General features: G+C 44.6%; 1 protein-coding gene across 1 annotated transcript in view; it reads right to left on the bottom strand.

Annotated features, from left to right (window-relative positions):
* Positions 1–7,369, bottom strand: part of LOC115464699 (synaptotagmin-like protein 3) — a 66,938-nt gene extending 59,569 nt beyond the window's left edge. Inside the window, exon 1 of the mRNA XM_030195060.1 lies at positions 7,006–7,369. Coding sequence (XP_030050920.1) covers positions 7,006–7,130 — 125 coding nt within the window. The 5' untranslated portion in view covers positions 7,131–7,369. The remainder of the gene's footprint in view (positions 1–7,005) is intronic.
* Between the last annotated feature and the right edge of the window lie 14,634 nt (positions 7,370–22,003).

The raw sequence follows: 22,003 nt of genomic DNA, 5'->3' as shown, positions 1-22,003 counted from the left end.
TATTATAGAGGAAGAAGCGACAGGTCTTAGCTGTCTGCTGGATATGGGCAGAGAAGGAGAGGGAGGAGTCGAAAATGACTCCAAGATTGCGGGCTGAAGAGACGGGGAGGATGAGGGCATTGTCAACAGAGATGGAGAGTGGGGGAAGAGGAGAGGAGGGTTTGGGTGGAAAGACAAGGAGCTCAGTCTTTGCCATGTTCAGTTTCAGATGCCAGTTGGACATCCAGGCGGCGATGTCTGAAAGGCAGGCCGAAACTTTGGCCTGGGTTTCGACTGTGATGTCGGGAGTGGAGAGGTAGAGCTGGGTGTAGTCAGCAAAATACAAAGATGTACATCTTTTTTTTTTCTATTTCCCATGCAGACATGCCAATCCTTAAATGATTTTTTTTTCTTTGCTACTTTTTTTTTTTGTTTGGGGCATTCCATTTTTCTATTTGTGCTGACTCCAGGCTCCTTTGTGCATTCCTTATGTCAGTATCTCCTTTCTATCTAATCTCTCTCCTTCGGGCTTCTTCCCTTCCTTCTCTACAACTAACACTGATCTTTTTCACCTTTTTTCTCCATTTCTTCTCTGCTTCTCCACTCATTTTTTATTCCTTTCTCTCACCCTCCAATCCTCATTCACTTCTCACCTACCAGCTTTCCATGTCCCACTCTCACCCCCTTCCAAACTCACCCATTCTCTCCTGTATTTCTCGCGCTTCTTTTCCAACCTAGTCTTCTTGTCTTTCACTCAGTCTATCATCCTCCATACTTACTAGAGGTGTCAGTGACAGCATAATCTGGACTCCATCCCCAGTCAATTCTATTACGTTCCCACCCCATCCCCATCATATTGCTACCTTCACCTCACCATCCCCTGTCAATTATTTTCCATTCCCACATCATCCTCAGTTATATATATTATTATGGAAAGGAATCAAAACATACTTCAAAGTACAAAACAAATTAGTACAAACAGTTTCCCCTCCACGTTTTATACATATCCATTACTAACCCCACCTCTTAGTTATCCCTCAAACAACAAATCATATGTGAGATCAACCCCCTCCCCAACTAGAACTTATCCCCTGTGAATTATAAACCCACCACACCCTTTCCCATACCCAGCCCCCCCCCCCCCCCCCATCCAAAATATTATAAATATTCTCTGTAAACCTGGAGGATGTAATGGGGCAGTTCTATAAACTGAAGAATAGCAAATCTCCTGGACCGGATGGCATTCATCCCAGAGTACTGATAGAACTGAAAAATGAGCTTGCGGAGCTATTGTTAGTAATATGTAATTTATCCTTAAACTCGAGCGTGGTACCAGAAGATTGGAGGGTGGCCAATGTAACGCCAATTTTTTTAAAAAGGTTCCAGAGGAGATCCAGGAAATTATAGACCGATGAGTCTGACATCGGTGCCGGGCAAAATGGTAAGACTATTATTACGAACAAAATTACAGAGCATATTCAAAACCATGGATTAATGAAAGAAAGTCAACATGGATTTAGTGAAGGGAAATCTTGCCTCACCAATCTACTACATTTCTTTGAAGGGGTGAACAAACATATGGATAAAGGTGAGCTGGTTGATATTGTGTATCTGGATTTTCAGAAGGCGTTTGACGAAGTACCTCATGAAAGACTCCACAGGAAATTGGAGAGTCATGGGATAGGAGGTAGTGTTCTATTGTGTATTAAAAACTGGTTAAAAGATAGAAAACAGAGAGTAGGGATAAATGGTCAGTATTCTCAATTGAGAAGGGCAGTTAGTGGGGTTCCCCAGGGCTCTGTGCTGGGACTGCTACTTTTTAACATATTTATAAATGACCTAAAGATGGGAGTAACTAGTGAGGTAATTAAATTTGCTGATGACACAAAGTTATTCAAAGTCGTTAAATCGCGGGAGGATTGTGAACAATTACAAGAGGACCTTACGAGACTGGGCGTCTAAATGGCAGATGACAATTAATGTGAGCAAGTGTAAAGTGATGCATGTGGGAAAGAGAAACCTGAATTATAGCTGCGTCATGCAAGGTTCCACGTTAGGAGTCACGGACCAAGAAAGGGATCTAGATGTCGTCGTCGATGATATGTCGAAACCTTCTGTTCAGTGTGCTGCTACGGCTAAGAAAGCAAATAATGTTAGGTATTATTAGGAAAGGAATGGAAAACAAAAATGTTATAATGCCTTTGTATCGCTCCATGGTGTGACCGCACCTCAAATATTGTGTTCAATTCTGGTCGCCGCATCTCAAAAAAGATATAGTGGAATTAGAAAAGGTGCAGAGAAGGGCGACGAAAATGATATAGGGGATGGGACGACTTCCCTATGAGGAAAGGCTAAAGTGGCTAGGGTACTTCATCTTGGAGAAAAGGCGGCTGAGGGGAGATAAGATAGAGGTCTAAAAAATAATGAATGGAGTGGAGTGGAAACGGGTAGATATGAAGCGTCCTGCAACGAATTCCAGAGTTTAATTATATGTTGAATGAAGAACAATTTCTCTGATTCGTTTTAAATTTACTACATTGTAGTTTCATCGCATGCCCCCTAGTCCTAGTATTTTTGGAAAACAAACAGAGAATGCGGTAAAGGCGGTTAGCTTAGCGGAGTTTAAAAAAGGTTTGAACGGCTTCCTAAAGAAGTCCATAGACCATTATTAAATGGACTTGGGGAAAATCCACTATTTCTGGAATAAACAGTATAAAATGTTTTGTACTTTTTTGGGATCTTGCCAAGTATTTGTGACCTGGATTGGCCACTATTGAAAACAGGTTGCTGGGCTTGATGGACATTTGGTCTTTCCCAGTATGGCAATACTTATGTACTTTGTGTGAAGTGAACAGGAGCCCTTTAATAAATATGTTTTCACCCTAACTTGCTGAGTGTGTGTTGCTTGCTTTACCTGGCTCCCTGGCCCGCCCTCGCTCACATTATCACAAGGTCACTGGAATATTGGTTTGTTGTGTTAAGGAAGGTAGTAACCTTGTAAAAAAGTAATCCCTCTAACCCAAGTGCCCAGGCAAGCTGTAGGATCCTCATTCTGGCATGGTGGCAAATTCTCTTCCAGTAAGGGAGAGGTTACTAGCACTAGCACTGTACCATAGCTGTAAGAGCTTCAACAGGAAGCACTAGATACAGTCAACCATGCCAAGAATACAGAGCCACAAACATTCCTCTAGTCCCAACAGAAACACAGAGCTGAAGAAGCTCCTCTGGTTCTGGCCCAAGTTTGACAGTTCAATTCTTGAATGGATTATGCTTTATTAGATTGATAAACCACCCAACGTATGGGTACATCAAACCAGTAGTTTATAACACAAAATCAAAATTGAAAAGGAACTCCATGAAATTTACTGAAAAAGGAAAATCATGGTAGGGGAGGGAAAGGGAAGATAGAAACAAGGGGGTGCAGGCACTGCAGTAGGGCAACGGGAACTGAACTATGATCAACCTTAGGAAGACTCGTTGAAAGTCTGTGTGAATAGGTAAATTCTAAGAGCAGTCTTGAATCTAAGGAGAGAGAATTCAGTGTGGAGTGGCAGAGGACGCAAGTTCCTTGACAGCAGGGCAGCACAGCAGAAGGCACTATGGCGAGTTGATTCAAATTTGGCACAAGAGGGAAGAGGAACATACAGGCAACCATTGTAAAGAGCACATAGTACTCTTGCAGGGGTGTGAGAGATGATGAGGGCAGAGAAGTAGCCTGTGTTCCATGAATGAGGTGCTCTATAGGTTAGAATAAGGAGTTTAAATTGAACCCAATAGGGCAGCGATTCTCAAACCTGATCCTGGAGGCACCCCAGCCAGTCAGGTTTTCAGGATATCCACAATGAATATTCATCCTAACACATATGAGAAACCTAACTGCAATCTAGTTACACACAAATAATGCTACACTTTAAGTAACCACTATTCACTCTTAAAATGTTAGTCAAAAGAAACTTTATTAAACACTATTAAAGTGCTATTATACAAAATATAAACCCCTTTATAAAACTCAGTACTCTCCCTACTGTTCCCACATACCATTCAAATCACATTCACACACTATCACACAGCTTAGAATCATTACTGCTCCAGCACATGGATATCTGCAAAAAATCTGCATACATCAACTCAACATAGAAAACTCTGCTGCAGATCTAATCTCCAGCACTTGAACCGATGTTAATCACATGTTAATCCATAGCAACAACTCTTTCAAGAGGTTCATGCAATGTCCAGAACTGTGCTCAACTTTACAAGCTACCAGTAAATAAAGAACAATTCCTTCTTGCAGTAATTCAACGCAGGGGCGTATCTGAAGTTCGGCGGTAGGGGGGGGCCAGAGCCAGAGGGCACATTATAGCCCCCCCGCCGCCCCCCCCCCCCCCCCCCCGGCCACCACTGCCGACCCCCCCCTGCCGCCGTCACATACCTTTGCTGGCGGGGGACCCCCAACCCCGCAAGCTTCCTCCTGCCTTTAAAAATATTCCTTCAGCTGGTGGGTAACCCCAACCCCTGCCAGCCGAGCCAAGGTCTTAAGTTCTTCTTCGTCCTCCGTGTCCGACCATGCTGTTCAAAGGAGCTGCTTCTGAATCCAGTTTCGGAATCTGACGTCGCTGCACGTTGTACGTGTGCACGTACAATGTGCAGCGATGTCAGACTCCGAACTGTTTCCTCCAAACTGTTTCCTAGGATCATCCATAGTATATCAATTCCATTTATTAAAAAAAAAAAAAACTGCATCTATACAAAACAGGATGCATGGCAGGACTTTCAGGCTCAGACGATTAAAAGTAAATGCAAGCGCTAGAGGCCACTAGTGACAGTAGCGCCCGCCATTTACACAGTGCCCATGACCAAAGGGCGTCTGGCGCGAGAGCACAGGAACACCACAGACCTCATTTAAATTATATTTAAATGAGCGCTGCGGTATTCTGCCCCTATGAGCACAGCACAGCGCTCTAATCATAGCGGCGGAATAGCGCCTTAACCCTACACCAACTCAGAGCTGGCATTAGGGTTAAGGCTCTATTCCTGCCCTCACACCCCCTGCTGTCACAGTCAGGCAGCCCAGGTTATCACTTGTCAGCCTGGGCTGCCACTGTGTCCTAGCAGGCCATTGGACCCTCGGACCCCTGCCATTGTTAGTGCCCCCCCCTCAGACAACGATAAAGGGGGGTGGAGGTCTGGTGGATCTCCAGCCCCCCCCCCAATCCCAAAACAAAATCCCTGGTGGCCCAAGTGGGCTGCCAAACCCACCCCCACCCGCCCTGGTGGTCTAGCAGTCCCCTTGGATCTCAGTTTCTGTAACTTGAGCTTTCACTTAGGCCACCAGGAATTTTATTTTGGGCGTGTGGGGGATAGAGAGGCTTGGAGATCCACTGCATCTCTAGCCCCCTCTGTCGCTGTCCCGGTAAGGGGGGGTCTTAGGGGACACTAGGCCACCAGGGTCTTGCTTTTCCAGGGGCAGCTCCTATGTTTGATAGGTCCAAGATTTTGACAGCCCGGATCTGTCAAAGCAAGTGCGGGAGGATGCACTCAAGCACAATCCACCCGCACTTCCGCGAGACGATCTCAACGCTAATAACGTGCTTAACTTTGCATGTTATAAGCGATGATCTTTGGGTGGTTAACTCCTCACGCTATTCCGGTGCTTAATTCCCCACACTGTTCTGGCGCTATATTTAGGGTGCTGTTCCAGAACAGCACTGGGAATTGATCATCAACCTGTCAAGAGTAAGACATCAAGAGAACAGTGCTGTAGCTTAATATTCCAATCAAGTCATTGATGCACTTTCCCTAGAGGCAGCACCTTAGCTTTTACAGGAATAGGACACTAATAATCTGAAACTTCACAAATCTTTCTCCTTCATTTCCACAGTTTATGATCCTCTGGAGGTTACAGGGAGGAGAGAGAAAAAGAGAAAATGCCACCCTAGATACCTACGCCACACATCCTTGCTTTCAAAACTACCACCTGGAAAATCTACTGATATAGTTGCTAAAACCTTTATACATTTTTCTCCTATATTCCTTACATAAGTACATAAGTAATGCCACACTGGGAAAAGACCAAGGGTCCATCGAGCCCAGCATCCTGGCCACGACAGCGGCCAATCCAGGCCAAGGGCACCTGGCAAGCTTCCCAAACGTACAAACATTCTATACATGTTATTCCTGGAATTATGGATTTTTCCCAAGTCCATTTAGTAGCGGTTTATGGACTTGTCCTTTAGGAAACCGTCTAACCCCTTTTTAAATTCCATTTTACTTATAAACACATTATCTTTAATTAAACATCTATATATATAAAAGGTAACCCCAACGTTCTGAAGCCTCCACGGAAGTTGAGGCGCCCGAGATATCCGGTGTACCCTGGAGTGTCTGCACCGCCCTCGCGTCAAAACGTCATGACGTCGAGGGCGGAGCTATTGACACTCGAGGGCCGAAACGGCCCACAGCGAACAAGGCAAGTAGCTTCGAGGGACGGAGGGAGGGGGCCCCTTGCTAGCGCCCATTTCATTCCGCTCAGAAACGGGCATTTTTTCCTAGTTATATATAATCTTTCATCATGAAAGCCTGAAAGGTGACTCAACTTCACTCATGGACCTTAGCGTCTAAAGTTTGTTTGGAATTTGAATGCAGCAGAACTGCTCTTTAACAGCAAAAACCTGGTGTTTAAGGAGCATTTTAATAAACATGGTTTGATCTGAAGGTGTATGAGAGAGGTTACAGGAGTTTTAAGCCAACTGTAACAGAGAGGGTTGCTTTAGAGACATTTAATATGGAGTAATAGGGATAAATAATTTGGCAGTGCAGATTATTGTTTATAGACTGCTCTATGCAGTGATGGCTGAAAGTAGCATCACAGCATCCAAAAAGCAAAACAAAAATCAACTTCAGAATGTAGCCACTTGTCTGCTATCAATATCAAGAAAAGTCAATGAATGTGTAGCAGTAGAGAAAAGCAAATGAAATAAAACAGCAAGAAGAAAATAAGTAGAATCGTAACAAAAGAAGAACAATTACCTTATTCTATCATCTTCTGTCGTTTGTACCACTTGATCACGGCGCAGAACCTCCAAAACTTTCTCCCTTTCCAGTTCCACGAGAAAGCTTAAACTAAATTCTTCAGTCATCTTGTCCCTTTGCATTAGGATCCCAAAATAAAATATATGTATTTCTACATTCCAGCTATTTGGATTGTTACTAATTTTGTGGCCCCAGGTGTAATGTGCCCATACTTATTGCATATAGGTTCAACAGTGCTATGCTACAAATGCATTAGTTTCCCCAGAGTCTGACACCAGAACAAGATTCTCCTCCAGCAATCTTAAGTCTAAAGTCTTTCAGGAAAATGATTATTGAAGCTCTCCTTTGCTGAAGCTGCCAGTTTATAAGTGGGGGAGAGGGGGGGAAAGAAGATATAAAGTGAAGCCACAGTGTATAAATTACAAACTGAAGGAACAGGAACACATTAAAAATGTATTTTTCAAGTTCTCACTTCTGGAATTTAGTTTGATGAAAAGTTCTGGATCCTATAGAAAAAAACAACAACAAAAAAGAAACATTAGCTTCTTACACTCTTCTCCAGCAAAAAAGAGCTGAAAACAGCAATGCTGTCATGTTGTATTTACTGATTCTATATATACATAGATATAGATACATATATATAGCAAAACAGTAGGACAATTGTCTGCCCTGTCCCCGTGAGTTCCATCTCTGCCCCCACAGGTTTTGTCCCCGTCCCATCCCCATGGACTCTGTCCTTATCTACAGAAGCCTTGAACACTTATGTTTTATATTTAAATCATTAAAGTATAAAAAGGAACAATATGCTTTGCAACTGTTGTGTATAAATCACAAATAGAAAACAAAGAGCAGCTATAATAACCCTCCTTCCCACCACCACCCTCTGTCCCCGTCCCTGCGGTTACTGCGGTTCCCGGTCCCCGTGTCATTCTCTACCAAAAAGTCACATAGTGACCATCGGAAGTATATTTCATAGACTATGGGATCTCTTATAGCACCAGCCATTTCAAATTCAAGACCAATTTGTTCATAGTCACTTGTCCATTCTGTGACACAATGTATTAGCAATCGTTGGAGGTCTTTTACTAAGGCGCGCTGGCATTTTTAGTGCACGCTAAAAATAGGCATGCACTAAAGACGCCCATAGGAATACATTGGCATCTCTAGCGTACGCTAAAAACGCCACTGCACCTTAGTAGAAGACCCCCTTTATTAATACAAAAATTTTTTTTTTAAACAGCATAAAGCTTATATAATCAATTAGAATGAAAGTAAATGGCAATCACTGAATCAGTACAAAGCATAGTTTCCACACCCAACGTTCACAAACCAACATGCAGCATTCGGTTTCATAAACCCTGCCTCTGGTGTAGTTACACAGATCACACAGATCACCCAGAACAGGAAACAAAACACAAACTTCATTTAAAAACTACATCTTATATCGCCAGCACAGACTAACAAAAGAAGTTAAAAAGTTTTACTTCAACTGATATGATCCAACACAGGTCAAATGAAGTTATTCACTCACTCAAATTGAGAGGACACAATGTTTCAGCCAACTTCACTCATTGCTCAGGAAAGGCTCAAAACGAGCATGATGCGTATGCTCATTTTGAGCCTTTCCTGAGCAATGAGTGAAGTTGGCTGAGACGTGGAGGGGCATAATCGAACGCGAACGCCCATCTCCATGGGCGTCTATGTCCGAGAACAGGTACGTGAAGGGAGCGGGACAGACCGTATTTTCGAAAAAAATGGGCGGCCATCTTTTTTTATAATACGGTTTGTGCCGGGCAAATGCATCGGATGTGTGCGGATTTGAGCTGGGCAGTTTTGTTTTTCAGCGATAATGGAAACCGAAGGCGCCCTGCTAAAAAACAAACAAATCCAAGGCATTGGGTCGTGGGAGGGGCCAAGATTCGTAGTGCAGTGGTTCCCCTCACATGCCAGGACACCAACCGGGCAACCTAGGGGGCACTTGTAACGATTTAAAATAAAAAGTAAAATACCTCCCAAGTCCATTGCTCCCTTCCTTTGGGTGCTGAACCCCTCAAATCCCCCCCAAAACCCACTGCCCACAACTCTACACCATTACCATAGCCCTTATGGCTGAAGGGGGGCACCTAGATGTGGGTACAGTGGGTTTTGGGGGCGGTTTGGAGGGCTCCCATTTACCACCACAAGCGTAACAGGTAGGGGGGGGATGAGCCTGGGTCCACCTGAGTAAAGTCCACTGCACCCACTAACAACTGCTCCAGGGACCTGAATACTGCTGTGATTTGAGGCTGGCATTCAGGCTGGAAAAAAAAAGTTTTTGAAAGTTCTTTTTTTTTGGTGGGAGGGGGTTAGTGACCACTGGGGGAGTCAGGGGAGGTGATCCCCGATTCCCTCCGTTAGTCATCTGGGCAGTTGGGGCACTTTTTGGGGGCTTGCTCATGAGAAAAAAGGGTCCAGAAAAAGTGACCCAACTTCTCGCTAAAAACGCTTTTCTTTTTTCCATTATCGGCCGAGGGAGCCCATCTCTGCTCAGCCGATAAACACGCTCCAGTCCCGCCTTCACCACGCCTCTGACACACCCCCATCAACTTTGTTCATTCCCGCGACAGATTGCAGTTGAAGGCACCCAAAATTGGCTTTCGATTATACCGATTTGGGCGCCCACCAGAGAAAGGCGCCCATTTCCCAATTTGGGTCGAAATATGGGCACCCATCACTTTCGAAAATAAGGCTGATTGTGTCCTCTCAATTTGAGTGAGTGAATAACTTCATTTGACCTGTGTTGGGTCATATCAGTTGAAGTAAGAAAAAAAACTTTATCTTCTTTTGATAGGATGTGTTTTTTTTAATTAGCTTATGTTTGTTTTTTGTTTTTTTTATTTGTAGTTCTAGGCAGTCTTTTTAAACTACCCTAGAGGCAGGTGCATGTTGGTTTGTGAGCATCGGGTGGTATGGTAATGTAATGGAAGTGAATTTTAAAGACTGTTTTTCAGCCCTGTCTTGACCGACCAGTGCACTCGGAGTCTGTATTGTTGATTAGAAGTAATTCTGTTTAAAAAATTGTTTAACTTTGATTGTGTGAGAATAAGTTGGAATGCAGAAGATAAGACACAGCTCTAATTAATTTGGTATGTGAAGGGGAGGATGGCGCTTGCTTTCCGGGTCAAGCCTGGCCACCTGGAGTTGGAGAGCATGTGACCACGTTCCCACAGTATGGCTTGTTTACCTAAACAGAGAAGCATTCTGTAATTTTCCTCAGCTCTGAACATGAGCTCTAAGCCTAATAAAAAGGGGGGCTTGTTGCAGCAGAGTGGGGGGCTCATCTGTGAGTGGACGCACTGTGCAGAGGATCTGTTCCTGGTCTAAAAAGCTCCTGGCTTTCGCTGTAACGGGTCCCCCCAGCTGATGTTAGGAGCCTGGATGATGTAAGGGCCAGTGATGATGTATGTATAGTGTAATGATTATTGCTTCTTTTCCTGGTCTAAGAACTCTTAGCATTGCTTAGATGTAGAGACCAGTGATGTCATGATTGTTTATAGATAGGTATTGTCTCCTTTCAGTTAGATCATTTAACCATTGTATATATCTTAATCATTGTAGATTTTAGCTCCTCTAATAAAGGTTTCATTTATCTAATACGAATCCAAAAGAAGCCACAGTAATTAGTAGTTAGTGAGACAGGTTGTAAATTCATAGCAGTACAGGTAACTATGCTCAGAGAGCTTTCCCAGCATGGTACACAAAGCCATGAAAACAGGTCCACTCTTACCAATAGTGTCTAGAAACATAGCAACATGACGGCAGATAAAGGCCATATGACCCATCCAGTCTGCCCATCCTCTGCAACTCCTAATTCTTCCTGTTCCTAAGCAATCCCACATGCTTATCCCATGCCTTTTTAAATTCTGGAACAGTCCTCGACTCCACCAGCTTGCTCTGAAGAAAAGGTTGTCGTCAGTGGAATACCGCAGGGATCAGTCCTAGGACCGGCTCTTAATGTCTTTGTGAGCGATATTGCGAAAGATCTGTCTGGTAAGGTTTGTCTCTTTGCGGATGATACTAAATTCTGCAACAGGGTGGACACCCTGGAGGGTGTGAATGACATGAGGAAGGACCTAGCGAAACTAGACGAATGGACCGATATTTGGCAACTAAGGTTTAATCCCAAAAAATGCAGGGTCATGCACTTGGGTCGCAAGAATCGGAGGGAACGGTACAGTATAGGGGATGTAGTGCTTCAGTATGCGAAGGAAGAGTGGGACTTGGGGGTGATTGTGTCTGATGACTTTAAAGCTTTCAAATAGGTAGAAAAAGCGATGGCCAAAGCCAGAAGGATGCTTGGGTGCATAAAGAGAGGCATGACTAGCAGGAAAAAGGAGGTGATAGTGCCGTTGTATAAGTCTCTGGTGAGGCCTCCTTTGGAGTACTGCGTGCAGTTCTGGAGACTGCACCTACGGAAAGATATAAACAGGATGGTGTTAGTCCAGAGGGCGGCTACAAAATTAGTAGCTGAGTGAGAACGACATTGAGGTCCCATGACACAGGCAGAGGTTTGACAGGGGGCTTTGACAAAAGCAAGCCTCTCATAAAGCAAACTACTAGAGGCTGTCCAGAGATGTGCTTACCCTCTACATGTTGATAATAAGCACTAACTGCAGTGAGGTGTACCTGACTCTGAAAAGTGTAGAAGGTATTCAAGCAGGGTCTTTGTAGAAGAGAGGGAATCTAGGGCCTTGCCCTCACATCAGACAGCAAACCTCCATTTAAAAAAGAGTAACTCCTCTTGGTAGAATCCTTCCTGGAAGCCAGCAAGGCCCAGGAAACACCCTCCAAAAGAACCAAGGAAGCAAATTTTAGGCTCTCAACATCCAGACTGTGACCGAAGGCTGGGATACAGAAGAGATCCCTCGATCTGCATTATGAGGCTTGGAAAACATTCCAATCTCCACGGTGCTTTGGAGGATAACTCAAGAAGAAGAGAGAACCAGATCTGCAGAGGCCAGTTCGGCGCTATCTAAATCATGGTCCTGTAGTCTTGCCCGAGTTGCAAAGTCTTCCCCACAAGAGGAATGGGAGGATACGCATACAGAAGGCTTGTCCCCAAATGAAGCAGGAAGGCATTCAAGGATAGTCTGTCAAGGGCCTGAAGTCTGGAACAGAACTGAGGGACTTTGTGATTCATGTTGAGTGGCAAAGAGATCCACCGAGTGGATGTGCCATGCTCGGAAAATCTCGTGGGCAATGTCCATGTGGACAGACCACTTGTGCGGTTGCATAACCCCAACCCTGCTCAGCCTGTTAAGCCAGACTGTTGTTTTTGCCCGCCAAATAAGTGGCTATAAGGAACACGCCATGTTGGTGATTCCAGCACCACATCCTGCCTTTACAGCATTCCAGATCGTCCAGAGCTCCAGGAGATTGATCTGGAGACCTGTTTCTGGAGACCTTAAGTGTGAAGCCCATCCACATGAGCCCCCCAACCCAGGAGAGATGCATCCATCGTCAGCACGTTTTGAAGCTGAGGAATTTGGAATGGAAGTCCCAGAGTCAAATTGGATCAAATGGTCCACCACAGAGAGCAAACAAGCTCCGGGGACACTCTGATGACATCTTCTAGACCTCCCATGGCTTGGCACCACTGGGAGGCTAGAGGAAATTGAGATGATCTCATGTGATGGTGTGTCATGGGGTCAAACTGTGGAGGCCATGTGGCCCAACAACCTCAACATCTGCCTAGCATTGGCCTGCTGAGAGGATCGAACCCAAGAAGCCAGTAAGACTAGAGCAACCTTCTACATACCGAGCAGGGCTCCAATGAATTCCAATTGCTGGGCAGGGCGAAGATGGGACTTGGGTTAGTTTAAAACGAACCCTAGTGGCTCGAGCACCCGAATAGTCCTCTGCATGGACACCCAAGCATCATCTTCCGATGGGACTTGGGCTACTTTAAAACGAACCTTAGTAGCTCAAGCACCCGAATAGTCCTCTGCATGGACACCTGAGCATCATCCTCCGATGTGCTCTTCACCAGCCAATCATCGAGGTAAGGGAACACAAACACTCCCAGCCTGCATAGCAACGCTGGAACTGCTGCTGGGCATTTGGTAAAGACCCTGGGACTGAAAGTGGTGTGTTCCCACCGAAACCGAAGATACCTCCGGTGGGCAGGAGGTATTGAGATGTGAGTATATGTATCCTTCAAGTCCAGAGAGCACAGCCAATCATTTTCATTGGGAGAAGGATGCCCAGGGAAACAATCCTGAAATTTTCTTTGACCAGGAATTTGTGACGTGGAGGCGAGAGGAGGAGCGGCTGCAGAGCCGACAGCCAATGCCTGATGGGTGTCTGCGGTGCCGCACTTGATGTTTAAAAACATTTATGGCTTTTTTTATTTTTGTAGCGGCCGCTGCTGCTCAACAGGAGAAGCAGCAGCGGCCAGACAGCGTTACCAGTGGCAGCTATGGGTGGCGAGGGGGGTGTTTGATGTGCCGGGGGGGGGGGGGGGGCTTGGGTGATGCGCCGAGGGGGTGTTTGAGCGGCGCACTCACAGCTGATTCCCAGACAGGAGGAGGAGTAGGGAAACAAGCGGAGCAAGTTGCTCCGCGTGTTTCCCTACTCCTCCCCCTGCCTGGGAATCAGCTGTGAGTGATGTCAGCCTGGCTACGGAGCTTAGCGCAGCAAACTCCAGGAGCCACGGACACAGGCAGCTACTTTAGAACGTTGGTTGTGAAAATTATTATATAGGATGAAGTCATTCTTTCATACTTACAGAAATTATCAAACTGTCATATTTTGTATAGTCTATAACCTTCACATGACTGCTTTTGAACTATCCAAGTAGATAACATTCCAGTAATCAATTTCGGGCAGTAGTAATGCTTGAACTAAAAAGCTGATCTCCTGCATTCTAAAGAATTTTCACATTTGTCTTAGTTTCCTCATTAGATAAAATGTTTTCTTAAGAAAATTAACTTAAGAATCTTATGTAAGCTTATAATTGGACATTATTCCCAAAATTTTAAGGAACTAACATATTTCTAATTAAAATGGAGTGAGCCAGTTTATAAATATTACTCCTATCCACTAACATAAATTTAGGGCCCTGTTTATAAAGGCACGCTAGCGTTTTTAGCGTGCAATGTGTATATGCCTTTAATATTATAAATGGGCATCTACATGGTTAGCGCACGCTAATCTTTAGAGCGCCTTTGTAAACAAGGCCCTTAGTTCTTTCCTTATTCAATTTTAACTGATGCTGACACATCCACTTCTCAATCAAATCAATGCCCTGTTCTATTCTATTTCTTGTTAATTCTAGAGTAATAAGAATAGGAATAAGAACCGTCATGTCATCAGCATATATGAATGCTTCAAATTTTGCTTCTTCTAAATTGTTGACCCAATATATGAAGGAAGATGTTAAAAAGAATGGGGGGGGGGGGGAGTGGGTAACTTTGTGGTTCCATTTACTTACCCTAAGATCTTTTTAAGAAACCCCTAAACCAATTCAGTACATTCCCACAAACCCCAGCCATCAATTATAACAGAATACAATAATGATTTACCAAATCAAAAGTGCTTTAAGGTCAAACTCTAGGATCAATGCTTTATTTTCCCCCAGACAGTACATTTTTATTATCAATGGCCAGGTTATAGGAAGGGTTGCCGTGATAACTTTTGTAAAAGTGGTTAAAAACTGGCAAATTAAAAGTATTGCAACCTGTTTTTGAAAGATGGGGCATTAAACTCTCTTTCAATATCATTGGCCTGATCCCTAATGGTAGGAGAGTTAGTATCAGAGGAAAATCCACAGAGGTGGAAGAATAGCTCACTACATATAGAAGTGCTCACAAGAAGAGTTGTGTAGCCAGCAGGGCTCTTCAAAAAAACAACAGGAGGATGAAGGAAAGATAAAATACTTTTATTCTTGAGAATACCCGACACAGCACGGTGTTTCGGCAAAGTGCCTGGGCTTCAGAGGTCTTAATGCAGCTTGTCAATCTCTTTGAACTAATGTGGATAAAATGCATGCTGTCTTGAAAAAGACATGAGGTTAAAAGTAGGGTGAATCAATCCAAGAGCGGTATATAAGTGCTGCAACCAAAAGTCGCCAGAGAGTTAGAATCAACAGGATCTAATATAGGAAAAAAGTGTGACTTTGTATTTCAATCACTGGCAGTAAAAAAAAAAAAAAAAGTTACCAGATCATCAGCTGTTAGGCAGTTATCTTCTCCAAAGAATGACTCAGTGAGGTGAGTTCTTTCAAGACAGCGAAACGTTTCCTGGGTTACTTTACAGAAGAGAGAATCAAAGATGAGTGGAAAGCCTTTTTGGCTTATTTGAATTTGCACAATAGATACTATAGCACTGTTTGTAATTGACAAGTGTAGGAGGAGACCTATGTTTTCTCTAAAGTGCATGACAGGTTTTGACTCTTTAAAAGATGCAGACCGGCGTTACCTAACGCTTGGAATAAAAATAGGAGATTTAAAAGGAAACTTGCATGAAGGAGTGGCCAACAATACCTGGGAGCATAGGATGGAATTCCAAGTGGAGGCCTGTTCCTTCAAATGAGAGGAGGGAAAATCAGAGGTAAAGATGGCAAACTAAATGAATCAATGCCAGAAAATTTACTAGTAACATTTGAAGAGATGATACGAGTAGGTGTGTAAGCAGAACACGGGAAGTAAAAGAGAAAGAAGATTAAGGTGTGCTGATACCAGGTTATGCTAACATTCTATAATGGAACACAGGCACCCAGATTCCATTATAGAATAGGCTCCTACCATGTGTCCTTGAGACACTACTACTACTACTATTTAGCATTTCTATAGCGCTACAAGGCGTACGCAGCGCTGCACAAACATAGAAGACAGTCCCTGCTCAAAGAGCTTACAATCTAATAATGACAGAAGAGATGGAACACATTTTTGGGGGATTTTACTGTTATCCTATATAATAAAACTCACCTCCAAAGTTCTAAAGTGCTTGGGACCGTGGCTCCCTCAGCACGGAGGTGGTCTGTTAGGCAGCATCGAACTCAATGACGTCACCAGACCCAGCTGATCGCAGGAACTGGCTGCTGGCACGCGCAAAAAAAAAAAAAAAAAAAAAATAAGTGAAACAAAAAAGGCTCGAGAAGCACTCCCGAACCTGCCCTGCTCTAACGAAATCCACAACTGCCATCAGAACGCTCGCACAGCACGAGACTGCCGCCCAGCTGAGGAGAATACCACTGCCCTGACAGTGCTATCCTGCAGAACCTGCCGCTCCGAACTGCCATCCGAACCCGCACCAACAAACAAAAAAAGTGAAGAGACAGCCTCCAGCAGCCTTCGGGATACACACTAACCAAAAAAAAAAAAAACCACAAGTGAAGAAACAGCCTCCAGCAGCCTTCGGGATACACACTAAGCAAAAAAAAAAAAAAACACAAGTGAAGAAACAGCTTCCAGCAGCCTTCGGGATACACACTAACCAAAAAAAAAAAAAAACCCGTGAAGAAACAGCCTCCAGCAGCCCTCCGGACCCACACTAACAAAACAAACAAAAAAAAAAGGTGAAGAAACAGCCTCCAGCCGCCTCAACAGGGGACTTCACAAAAAGCAAAGCAAGAAGATAAAACCAACTGCAGTCTTCTCTGGACCAGGTTCACAGCCGCCCTGAACCACCCTGATACTGCAGCACTAACAACAGGGCAAGCTGGATGAGGTTCACAGACACCGATCCTGCAGGCAGCAGTGCAACGTGTAAACCAATAGGTACAATTAAGGGGGCAGAAACTTTAAGGGAGGGGGCATGGAACTTGAAGGGGAGACAGACAAACACATGGAGAGGGGGTGAGAGAACAGAATGGGAGGGAAGGGGAGAGGAAAAATTATGCAGATGGAGGGCATGGTAAAGAGAGCACAATCCCTGGATAAAAGAAAGAATTCAAAACAGAAACGGGGGGGGGGGGGGGGGGGGCACCCTTACATTGCCACTCACAGGAGGGAAGGGGGGAAAACTAACAAAGGGGGGCACTGCACTTCACACAGAAGGAAGGGGCCATGCACACATACACACAGTCTTTCACTCTCTGTGTCACTGTGACACACACTCTCTCGAACACACACACACACACACACACTCTCTCTCTCTCTCTCTCTCTGTCTCACTGTCACACCCACATTCTCACACAGGCATACACTGTTTCAATGCCCACCCCTGTGGTCCTGCAACAGCTTAAAAGAAGGATATGGAGACACACACTCACGCTCTCTCTCACACACAACCAGTCTACAAATCTCTGTTTCTCACTGTCACACACACCATGTCTCACACATACACTCTGTCTCACTCCCGCCCCTCTGGTCACAGAACTTCAGACACAAAGGGTGCGGGTACCTGCACTTTCGAAGGAATGAGGGAGTCATGAACACACACAGACACATACTCTGGCACACTGTAGCACAGTGTCACACACAGACACAATCTCTGTCTCACATACACTCTTTCACTCTCTGTGTCTGACTGTGACACACACTCTTTCAAACACACACACAATTGCTGGATTAAAAAAAGGAAAAGGAACTGAAAAACCAAACACGGGGGGGGGGGGGGGGGGGGGAACGACCCTGCACCTTGGACAGAAGAAAGGGGTCATGCACGCGCACACACACACACACACATAGTCTCACACACACATAACCGCTCTCTCTCACTTGCAACCAGTCTTTCACTCTCTGTGTCTCACTGTCACACACACTCTCTCACACACACTCACACATACACTCAGACTCACTGCTCGCTGCTATGGTCCCAGAACTTAAAACACAAAGGGTAGGGGTACCTGCACTTCTGACAGTATTAGGGGGTCATGCACACACATACACACATACTATGGCACACTGTACCTCAGTGTCACACACAGACTCTCTCTCTCTCACACACAAACTCACACTTTTCCACTCTCTGTGTGTCACTGTGACACACACTCAAACACACACACACAATCAGTCTCTCTGTCACACCCACACTCTCACACACAAATACACTTTGATTCACTGCCCACCCCCGTACTCCTGCAAGGGCTTGCTGGAAGGAGAAGAATATGGAGACATTATAATACTTTTCTAACAACTCTGTAGTTACCAAAAACAAACAAAAAAAAAACCCCATTGCTAGCGCCCGTTTCCTTTCAAACAGAAACGGGCCTTTTTTACTAGTTAGAAAATGATTTGAAATAACATCGGAATTACTGATGCCTAAATAGAGGCATCCCCTTATAGAATTGCCTCAATAGCGTAGGGATCTCTAAGGTTCTAATCTATGAGGATGGCAGAGACCTCTGGTGGCTCTACTAAAATACTGGACTTTAACTTGTGAATGCCCCCACCATTTACAAACAAGAGGGGGGGGCTTTCCTGACAAGTGTATATTCCTTCCTATACTACACCTGTAATAGGGTACTAGGCCTGTAATATGGCCCTAACAGCCCTCAGCTTTCCTAGCCTTGCTGTCTTCAGCATATTTTTAGTTTATTCCTGCAGCTGCATGCAAGTTACAGTGCTTTCTCAGGAAATGGAAAATACATGTTACATGTCAAGGTGACAGGAGGAACTGAGGCTATGCAGCCCATATTTGGCAGATACACATGGATATAACCTTGATGGTGAAGAGAGACTGAGGACTCTCCAAAGAAGGAGTTGTTCCTGTCAGATAGAAGGACACCATGTGTTTTATAATATCTACTTGCTTGCTACATGGTTGTGGCACGCTGTGATCACGCTTTACTGATAAGGAATTAGCCAATTGCCACAAAGTGTGCATGTGAACACAAGTAGGAGAGGATGGTAGAATACAGGAAATTGCCATTTTTGTATATTACTATATTGTATGATGGAAGGAAACAGGAAAATCCATATATGACCATAAGTTAGTTTAGGGAAAAAAAAAATCACATGATTTGGGAGAAACAAAACTTACAACGGTATATATGTGATGGCTAAGAAAGTTTTTGCTGAGCAGTTTTGTTAGTCAGTCTTTGCGTCTGGCTTTTCTGTGTGACAACCTGCTCCAGAGAGAGCAATTATTTTGTATTGGCTTAGTAAGATACCAATAAAGATTTTTACTGGTTGCGCCTATATCTAAGTCTGATTGTCTCTCTTATTTCAGTCATTAGGGCTGAAGTGTTTTCCCCTCCCCAGGGGCAAGGGGCAGGATTACACACCAGTGAAGTAATGGTGGGAGAAGACCCCTTTCAGATGGAAGCTGGTTAAAAAAAAAAAACCACCAGCCCTGTTTGAATTAGTTGGCTTTGGTTCCTACTTCCCTAGGTATCATACCACAGAGTGAGGGGAAGTGTCTTTGGCTCCAATACCTCAGACATTGTACCAAGTTACTGGAGGGCATCAAGGGACTTTGGCTCAGTGGCGTAGCCAGACCTGACATTTTGGGTGGGCCCAGAACTAATATGGGTTGGCACTAGGTGTGAGTAGTGTTTCTTGGGATACTCCTTAATAATGCCTTAGAGTGCACTTGATGATGGATTTCTAAGTAAACAACGGTCTGTGCAACAGCTCTACTGCATTAACACAAACCACATACCTGTTTCATGGAACACCATTTAAATATAGTGATTTTATCCCATATCTTGTATGTTTCGGGCAGGGGAGGAAACGGAAAGCAGCTGCAATCATACAGGCGATTTCCTGTCTGCCTGAGGTTGGTGATGCATGAACAGCGATATCAGTCAACTGATAAAGGCACAGCTTCAGCACCTCTAGCTCATCCTACCCGCAAACATATCAGGCTGAAGCACAAAGTGTGTCTGATTTTTAATTACAAAGAGAAAAATGTGCTTAAGAAGGGTGAGCCATGCACATTAAGCAAATCCCTTTGTTTGAACAAGGCTTGATGCTGACGGGAGACCAGCTGAAGAATGTTCAATGAATTTATTTCAAACTGAATCTCTTAAGCAGCAGTGAAGTTAACAGTCAGCATATCAGCTACATCTGTTTCATTCAGATTCTTCAAATAGCCATGGAAGGGGGAGGGATTCTTCAATTAGCTACGGAAGGGGGAGGGGAGCTGTTTACATTTTATGTATTTCATATTCACGGTGCCCTTGGATTTATTATACTGTCATAAAGCAGGAGCGTCTCTACTCACCCCACAATTTGCCCTAAGCCAAAGAACTACAAGGGTCCTTTAGAAAAAAAAATCTGGTACCTGTTAAATTATTCATTCATGGAGAATGGCCCAAGGTTACCTTGTTCCTCTCTCCTCATGCCCTGGACCACTGTCAAGGTGCCATTTTCATAATCCACTACTACCCACTACTGATTCTGTTGAACCCGTGCTCGAGTACGAGGGCCGCATTGTCATAATCCATGGCATGACACAAGAATGAGAGAAAATAGTTTCTAAGTGATTTAAACAAAAACCATATATTAAAAAGCCTGATCAACTCACAGACGAGGCGCCGACGACCTGCTCTGGGACCTTCCCTCTGCCGTGTGCGTTCTGCCCTGCATAAACAGGAAGTTGAAACAGCACGGCAGAGGGAAGGCCCCAGAGCAGGATGTCACGCCGCATCTGTCAGCTGTCAGGCAGCGCCGAGCAAATTACAAGCGCAGCCGCAGGGGTGGGAGGCGGAGACTAAAGTGCAGGAGGAGGCAGCGCCAATAGCATTAAATGCAGGTGCTACTGTGGGGCTGGGAGAGGGTGAGCCAGCGAGGAGACACGGCGAGGGACTCTGGATGGGCCTGAGACAAAACTGGGTGGGCCTGGGCCCATCCAGGCCCACCCGTAGCTACACCCCTGCTTTGGCTAGTCCAGCCATTTTTTGCTATAAAGAGTAAAGAAGGGGTGAGCAGTGACAATGTTGCTGAGGCTTCTGCACTTGCTCTGAGGTATTCATATAGAAGATGGGCTTCTAAGAAAGAATAACAGGGAATCCTGGCCCTAAGAAGCAGAAGAGGACACTGTGGACATCCCTGGGATCTACAAGGATAAGAGACTAACAGTAGTGATTTCATTGAGGTAACCCTGTATTTAAAAAATTCAAGGACTAAAAGAAATACAGAGGAGTATTTCAGAAGAAGAAAGTACTGGAGAACTGCTTGCTATTTTTGTTTTTCTGCCTCTGCCTGTACCCTTATTGCTGAGATTATTACTCGTTTTTGCTTAAAGAATATGGGCCTGGTGTTCAAAAAGGGTTTAACCAGGAAGGAGAGGCAGTGGAGAAACAGTCCATGGGCAGAATTAGGGAGGAACCAAGAGTTATGTGGGTGTCAACAATCCAAGCAGCAGCCTGAAGCATTCTCTGTTTTCCCTCCCTCCAAACAAGATCCATCCCCTTTTGACCCCCCCCCACCACACATAAACCCAGGCTTCCCCCCTCCCCCATTTGTCAAGCACCACCCACCCATTGGTGTGGGCTGAGTGACTGTGAAGACTTCTCTGCTCCTTGTGTCCATGAGTGCTCTGAACACCTACAGGAACTGAAGTGCCCTCTTTTAAAACACAATAGTGATGACCTTGCTTAGATTCAGGGGTTTTCACTTAACCCCTTTGTTCAGTTTCTGATAAGGGCATCTGGTGGGCCCTTTTTCCCGCTACAAATTTCAACACAAATTCCAAAAATGTTCAAAACAAAAGTTACATGTGTGTGTCCAGGAAATTGTCTTTTTAACTCAGACTTGTTTGGAATGAGATACCCAAAATAAATGCCTTCTTTTGTTGGGACTAGGCCCTGTCCTATCCTCCTGCTGCCACCTGTGTAACTGATTGCAGCTACATCCACACGCCAACAGAAAATAATGTCACACAGTCTTACTCCAAATCACTACAAGAGCAATGCACTGTATGAAAACTACAAGGTGGGAGGGGAGGGGGAAAGAAATTTGGACCTCAGAAAATGTACTACAGACTCTGACCCAGCTTTCTTCAGTTTGGCCTCCCAGCAGGAAGACTGTGCTCTGCTCCAACTTCTTCTTCTTATAGGGTAGTAGAT

This window comes from Microcaecilia unicolor, chromosome 3 (assembly GCF_901765095.1).
Source record: "Microcaecilia unicolor chromosome 3, aMicUni1.1, whole genome shotgun sequence".
NCBI classification, from domain to species: domain Eukaryota; kingdom Metazoa; phylum Chordata; class Amphibia; order Gymnophiona; family Siphonopidae; genus Microcaecilia; species Microcaecilia unicolor.
This window is presented reverse-complemented; position numbering and strand designations above follow the sequence as displayed.